The sequence below is a fragment of the Nomascus leucogenys genome, chromosome 14, assembly GCF_006542625.1.
Source record: "Nomascus leucogenys isolate Asia chromosome 14, Asia_NLE_v1, whole genome shotgun sequence".
NCBI lineage: Eukaryota > Metazoa > Chordata > Mammalia > Primates > Hylobatidae > Nomascus > Nomascus leucogenys.
The window spans coordinates 88,521,925-88,529,035 of record NC_044394.1 but is presented as its reverse complement, the minus strand read 5'-3'; the positions used below and the strand labels follow the sequence as shown (position 1 = coordinate 88,529,035).

General features: G+C 60.2%; 1 protein-coding gene across 3 annotated transcripts; it reads left to right on the top strand.

The window, feature by feature from the left end:
• Positions 1 to 2,264: 2,264 nt before the first annotated feature.
• SYNGR2 (synaptogyrin 2) lies at positions 2,265 to 6,438 on the top strand. Of its 3 annotated transcripts, XM_030828131.1 has the most exons (4): positions 2,265 to 2,432; positions 4,533 to 4,770; positions 5,224 to 5,363; positions 5,453 to 6,438. In XM_030828131.1, exons 1-4 carry the CDS (start codon positions 2,334 to 2,336, stop codon positions 5,648 to 5,650), a joined length of 675 nt encoding a protein of 224 aa, XP_030683991.1. In that variant the 5' UTR covers positions 2,265 to 2,333; the 3' UTR covers positions 5,651 to 6,438. The 3 variants fall into 3 exon arrangements, with proteins under 3 accessions (XP_030683991.1, XP_030683992.1, XP_030683990.1); XM_030828132.1 differs by lacking the exon at positions 5,224 to 5,363; XM_030828130.1 differs by having other exon boundaries at positions 5,224 to 6,438.
• The last annotated feature ends 673 nt before the right edge of the window (positions 6,439 to 7,111 follow it).

The following is a 7,111-nucleotide window of genomic DNA, read 5'->3' as shown; positions in this document are numbered from 1 at the left end:
CCACCTCCTGGTGGCCCAGTCCTCTGGTTCAACTCTCACGTGGTCCAGCTCACCTAGGTGGACTCTGAGCCCCACCTGCACACCTGCTCTTGTTAATCTGCACCTGCAACTAGCAAAGAGGGGTCTGGAATTCTTCCGGGCTCAGTCAGCCTGTAATCCCACACCTCTGTCTGTACAACCTCCGCTCCCCACTCCAACACACACAGAGCCTGCCCCAGCCTTCCCTGCACTGGACCCTCAGTACCGGTTTTTCTTGGGATGGAAGTAGAGAGGGACGGAGGCGAGAGGGGGCTGAAATGGAAATGGATTAAACTTTGCCCTCTGCCTGTCGCCCTGAAAAATTCATTTCTGTTTGCATGCCATCATTTTTTTTTTTTTATATGTGGTCTTTTCTTTTCTTTTTTTTTTTTGAGATGGAGTCTCACTCTGTCCCCCAGGCTGGAGTGCAATGGTGCAATCTCAGCTCACTGCAACCTCCGCCTCCTGGGCTCAAGTGATTCTCCTGCCTCAGCCTGCCAAGTAGCTGGGACTACAGGCACGCGCCACGATGCCCAGCTAATTTTTGTATATTTAGTGGAGACGAGGTTTCACCATGTTGTCCAGGGTGGTCTCGATCTCCTGACCTCATGATAAGCCCGCTTCGGCCTCCCATAGTGCTGGGATTACAGGTGTGAGCCACTGCGCCCGGCCGATAAGCGGTCTTACTCTGTCGCCTAGGCTGGGGTGCAAAGGCACAATCTTGGTTCACTGCAAACTGTGCCTCCTGGGCTTAGGCGATTCTCCCACCTCAGCCTCTGGAGTAGCTGGGACTACTGGTAGCTGCCACCACGCCTCACTAACTTTTGTTTTTGTTTTTTTGGGGTTTTTTGTTTGTTTGTTTGTTTGTTTGAGATGAACTCTTGCTCTGTTGCCCAGGCTGGGATGTAGCGGCTCAATCTCAGCTAACTGCCACCTCCGCCTCCTGGTTTCAAGCAATTCTCCTGTCTCAGCCTCCCGAGTAGCTGGGATTGCAGGCGCTCACCACAATGCCCAGCTAATTTTTTTGTTGTTGTATTTTTAGTAGAGACGGGGTTTCGCCATGTTGGCCAGGCTGGTCTCAAACTCCTGACTTCAGGTGATCCACCTGCCTCGGCCTCCCAAAGTGCTGGGATTACAGATGTGAGCCACCGCGCCCGGCCTGTTTTTGGTTTTTGAGACAAAGTCTCGCTCTGTCGCGCAGGCTGGAGTACAGTGGTGTGATCTCTGCTCACTGCAACCTCCGCCTCCCAGGTCCAAGTGATTCTCCTGCCTCAGCCTCCCAAGTAGCTGGGATTACAGACATGCGCCACCACGCCCAGCTAATTTTTTTGTACTTTTAGTAGAGACCTCAGGAGATCCGCCCGCCTCGGCCTCCGAAAGTGCTGGGATTACAGGCATGAGCCACGGCGCCCGGCCTTGCACACCATCTTTTTTTTTTTTTTTTTTTTTTTGACACAGAGTTTTGCTCTTGTTGCCCAGGCTGGAGTGCAATGGCACAATCTCAGCTCACCGCAACCTCCACCTCCCAGGTTCAAGCGATTCTCCTGCCTCAGCCTCCCGAGTAGCTGGGATTACAGGCATGTGCCACCACACCCGGCTAATTTTTGTATTTTTATCAGAGACGGGGGTTTCTCCATGTTGGTCAGGCTGGTCTCCAACTCCTGACCTCAGGTGATCCAACCGCCTCGGCCTCCCAAAGTGCTGGGATTACAGGTGTGAGCCACCGCTCCTGGCCTTGCACACCATCTTAGGTGTGAAGCCACACTACCCTTCACAGCCTTGGGGCTCTGCCCAGACCAGGAGGAATGGGGAGGAGGTTTTTGACCCTACCCCAGGCTTAGCCCCAGAGAGGAGGAAACGGTGACAGGCCAGGCAGGGAGGGGGCTCCAGGGTGTGGCCTGGGTTTTTCAGTGGGATGGAGGAGGGGTTGCTTATGAGCCTGGGTGGGTTCTTGGTAGGTGGTTGGCCTTCCTAGAGGAGGCGGTGGGAGGGTAGGGGCAAAGAGAGTGAGCGGTCCTCCGTTCGTCTGTCTTTCTGGGGGATTCTCTGACCCTTTCTGGTCCGTGCTGCGGCCGGCGTGGCCCGGGGACTAGCCCCTCAACCCCGAGGTGAGGTGGACACCGGTGCTCCGCGGCCAGAGCCCCTCTCCGCCGCTAGAACCGCAGTCCGCGGCCCGCCCGCCGCTCGCGAGGGCCGCACTTTGCCCTCGGTCCCTAGCGGCGCCTGGCCACGCCCCCGGCGGGTGGAGCGGGGCGGGGCGCCGGGCAGGTTCCTCAGCGTTCCGTGGCGGCGGCGGCGGCGGCGGCGACAGCGACATGGAGAGCGGGGCCTACGGCGCGGCCAAGGCGGGCGGCTCCTTCGACCTGCGGCGCTTCCTGACGCAGCCGCAGGTGGTGGCGCGCGCTGTGTGCTTGGTGAGCCCGGGGAGGGCGGGCCGGGGGCACCCTGGGGACCCCCCCAGTCGCCAGGCCCGGCGGGGCCCCTAGCCCACGAGCGCGACAGGTGGCGGCGGCCGCGTCCGGGGCCTGGCAGCGAGCGGGGCCGGCGTCCAGCGTCCCGGGGCCCGCCTTCCCGCCCTCCACAGTCTGTCCCGCTGTCCCCTCCCGGTCCTGGGTCCCGCCACCCACCCCACCCCCAGCCTCGCGCCCCGACGCGGGGTGTCCCGAGGCTCCGCAGGGAGCGGGCCCCTGCCTCGCTGGCAGTGGGAGGAGTTTGGGGGCAGCTCCCGGACAGGTGGCCCGCACGCCGCGACTCCCAGATTGGGGAGTTCACCGGGACGGGGCTTTCCGAAGCCACGTGGGGTAAGGGAGGGGGCGGGGGGCGACCCAACGCCCGGAAACAGGGTATCCTTCCCACTCGGGGCAGGCCACGGGTCCGCCTTCCCACCCGAAGTTGAGGGACCCCAAGATGTACCCCCTCCCTGTAAGCTGGGCAATACCTCCAAAACCAGGTTTTGTGTGTGTGGCAGGGGGCGCTGTTCTTGGACAGCCAGCACTGAAAGCTGGAGGGGGTGTCATGAGGGGGCAGGGAGAGGTGGGCCTGCTGTGCCCAGACCATGCCTGGGCCTGGAGCTTCTGAGGTCCCCCAGGGCGCCCACACCAGCTCCCAGCCAGGCTGTGGGGTCTGACCGCCTCTGTCCTGGGCTGTGTCCAAGAATCAGGTGCCCAGTGGGTCGGGATGGCAGTGCCAGGAGTCCTGGATGGGCACCCTGCTCCCATCATCCCGGAGATCTGGCTTCATCTCCAGCTGGGGGCGGGGCCTGTGACTGCCAGCTCCAGAGCCCTATGGAGAGCTCCCTGGGACGACAGGGCAGGACTGGCAGGGGAGAGTCCTGGGGCCATCCCAGAGGGAGCCTGATGCTCACAGACCTGTCCCATACCTGCTGAGGTGGAGCAAGCATGGGTGGTGGCCTTCAAGTTTAGGGAGGTGGCATGGGGCTCTTCCCAAGGGGCTGGAGCCCCCCTACATCCACCCTGGGTCCTCCAGGGCTCTGAGTTCAGATCTGTATCCACAGGCCTGAGTTAGTTCCCTTGTAGTGCCCTGTGCATGCAGGGCCCTCTGTGGGGTGGGAGACAGACTGGGAGGGACCAGGATGCCACAGAGGCTGGAAGTCCTTGTGTGGAGAAAGCTGGCCAGGCTGAACCAGGGAGGGTTAGAGGGAGTTCCAGGAGGTGAAGACACAGGGGCGCCGGCATGGCCTTCCCAAGAGGGCCTGTCCACCTTCACCAAGGTGTTCAGGCAGAGGCTGGGCGCTGTAGAAGTGACTTGGACTGAAGGTGACGGGGGCTGGGTAGTCTTTGTGACTTGGCCTGCCTTGTTTAAACCTCTTTCAAGGTGAGGTTGGGCTGGGGATGGAAGGTCTGCCCTTCATCCATCAGGTACGTAAGCAGAATGATTCCTGCAGGCAGGCTGTTGGGGCAGGAGCAGCCCCTGCCTAGGAGGTCCCTGCCCATTCCCCACCCCTCCCCGGTCCAGGATTCCCAGGGGCAGGCCCCCTGGTGCCTACAGATTCTGATCCTGGGGTGCACCAGGAAGCACTTTGCTCATCAGCTCACCTCCACAAGTTTGGAGGGGCTAAGATGTCAGCCTCCAAAAGGGGACAGCAGGCTGGGCGAGGTGGCCCATGTCTGTAATCCCAGCACTTTGGGAGGCCGAGAGGGCGGATCACCTGAGGTCAGGAGATCCAGACCAGCCTGGCCAACATGGTGAAACCCTATCTCTACTAAAAATACAAAAATTAGCGGGTGTGGTGGAGGGCACCCGTAATCCCAGCTACTAGGGAGGCTGAGGCAGAACTGCTCGAACCCAGGAGGCAGAGAATGCAGTGAGCCGAGATCGCACTATTGCACTCCAGCCTGGGCAACAAGAGCAAGACTCCATCTCAAACAACAACAAAAACCCAAAAGGGGACAGCAGTGGTGGGAGAGGCCAGCATCTGTACACCCCATCAGGGTCCCCGCTGTGTGTGCCCCTCAGGTGGCCACCAGCCCTACCAGGTTCTCCCCTCCCGGCAGGTCTTCGCCTTGATCGTGTTCTCCTGCATCTATGGCGAGGGCTACAGCAACACCCACAAGTCTAAGCAGATGTACTGCGTGTTCAACCACAACGAGGATGCCTGCCGCTATGGCAGTGCCATCGGAGTGCTGGCCTTCCTGGCCTCGGCCTTCTTCTTGGTAGTCGACGCGTATTTCCCCCAGATCAGCAATGCCACTGACCGCAAGTACCTGGTCATTGGTGACCTGCTCTTCTCAGGTATCTGCCTGTGGCACCTCCATTTGATCTTGGGGGAGGCATTAACTCTAGGGTTCCACAGCTGGGGGGTCTCGGCCTCTCTGGGAGGGGCAGGGAGCAGCTCACTCCTCCAGGGCATTTTTAGGAAATGGTTTTCAGCTAGTGTTTCTCCTTGCTTGAATGGCACCAGCCCTGCCTGGGGTAGCTAGAAGCTGAGTGGATCCCCAGCACACCCGAGCAGACGGGCTTTGCCTCCGCCCCTTTTGTCCCCTAGGCTGTCTGCTGGGACCCACCATGCCAAGGCCCGACTGGGGGGGATTTGGAGGTGGATCCCAGCCCGGCTTCCAAGTCCTCCCCTCCATATTGTGGAGGCTCCCCTGGGAGGTCCCTGCCCTACCTGCCCGCGTCCCCTCCCAGAGTCCTGGAAAGCCCTTCCCTTTCCATGGAACTGATGCTCCACCCGTCCTCCCCCAGCTCTCTGGACCTTCCTGTGGTTTGTTGGTTTCTGCTTCCTCACCAACCAGTGGGCGGTCACCGACCCGAAGGACGTGCTGGTGGGGGCCGACTCTGCGAGGGCAGCCATCACCTTCAGCTTCTTTTCCATCTTCTCCTGGGTAGGACGGCCAGGGGCCGGTTCTTGGGTAAAGGGTGGTGGAGGGTGGGGTCCCCCACCCACCTGTACCCCTCTGTGCTCCCCCTGCAGGGTATGCTGGCCTCCCTGGCCTACCAGCGCTACAAGGCTGGTGTGGACGACTTCATCCAGAACTACGTCGACCCCACTCCGGACCCCAATACCGCCTACGCCTCCTACCCAGGTGCATCTGTGGACAACTACCAACAGCCACCCTTCACCCAGAATGCGGAGACCACCGAGGGCTACCAGCCGCCCCCTGTGTACTGAGTGGCGGTTAGGGTGGGAAGGGGGACAGAGAGGGCCCTCCCCTCTGCCCTGGACTTTCCCATGAGCCTCCTGGAACTGCCAGCCCCCTCTTTCACCTGTTCCATCCTGTGCAGCTGACACACAGCTAAGGAGCCTCACAGCCTGGTGGGGGCTGGCAGAGCCACACCCCAAGTGCCTGTGCCCAGAAGGCTTCAGTCAGCCGCTCACTCCTCCAGGGCACTTTTAGGAAAGGGTTTTTAGCTAGTGTTATTTCCTTGCTTTTAATGACCCCAGCCCCGCCTGGAGTGGCTAGAAGCCAGCAGGCACCCATGTGCTACTGAGAAGTGCCTCAGCTTCCCCCCGGCCCGGGTCAGGCCGCGGGAGCCGCTATTATCTGCGTTCTCTGCCAAAGACTCGTGGGGGCCATCACACCTGCCCTGTGCAGCGGAGCCGGACCAGGCTCTTGTGTCCTCACTCAGGTTTGCTTCCCCTGTGCCCACTGCTGTATGATCTGGGGGCCACCACCCTGTGCCCGTGGCCTCTGGGCTGCCTCCCATGGTGTGAGGGCAGGGCTGGTGCTCATGGCACTTCCTCCTTGCTCCCACCCCTGGCAGCAGGGAAGGGCTTTGCCTGACAACACCCAGCTTTATGTAAATATTCTGCAGTTGTTACTTAGGAAGCCTGGGGAGGGCAGGGGTGCCCCATGGCTCCCAGACTCTGTCTGTGCCCAGTGTATTATAAAGTCGTGGGGGAGATGCCCGGCCCTGGGATGCTGTTTGGAGACGGAATAAATGTTTTCTCATTCAGTCTCCAGTCACTGGTTGAGCCACAGCCTAGGCGTTGGAGGAAGACTCCACTCTGGGTACACCCTTAGGGGCTGGCTTTATGGAACTTGTATTTTGAACAAGGCAGTGGCAGTCTGCCCCCTCCAGCCTGCCTGGCTGGCCCCCTTCCCTCTATCTGGGGTCGCATTCCCCACAAGCCTTTCATCAACATCTTAAAATAGTAACTGCTCAGCTTGTAAACAAGATGATTTTTCTGGCCTGCAGTGCCAGGGTCCCGCTGCTCCCTTCTTAGAGTTGGGGTGGGGGTACCTGGGAGTCGTCAGTGAATGCCCCTTCCCCTGTAACCTTTCCCTCTTGGCCCTTTCTTAGCACTGAATAGGGGTACCATAGGTAAGACCAGGTTTCTACTTTCCTCCAGGGTCAGCACCTCTGGAGCCTTCTCGGGACACGGCCTTGGCCGTCCAGCCCGCCCCTCGGAGATTAGGCCCATCTCTGGAAGAGGTCAGGGCCCTAAAGCAACTTCTGCCTTCTTCTTTTGACCAATGACAGAGGGAGCTGTCATCGGCAAGTCCCGATCGTTTAAAACTCCCCAGTACAAACTAACAGGGCACTGCTCCCGGCCTCACCCGATGGCTTTGGCTTGGGACACACATCACTAGCAAAGGGGAGAGGGAGGCTGGGGAGGCCCTGGGAGCGG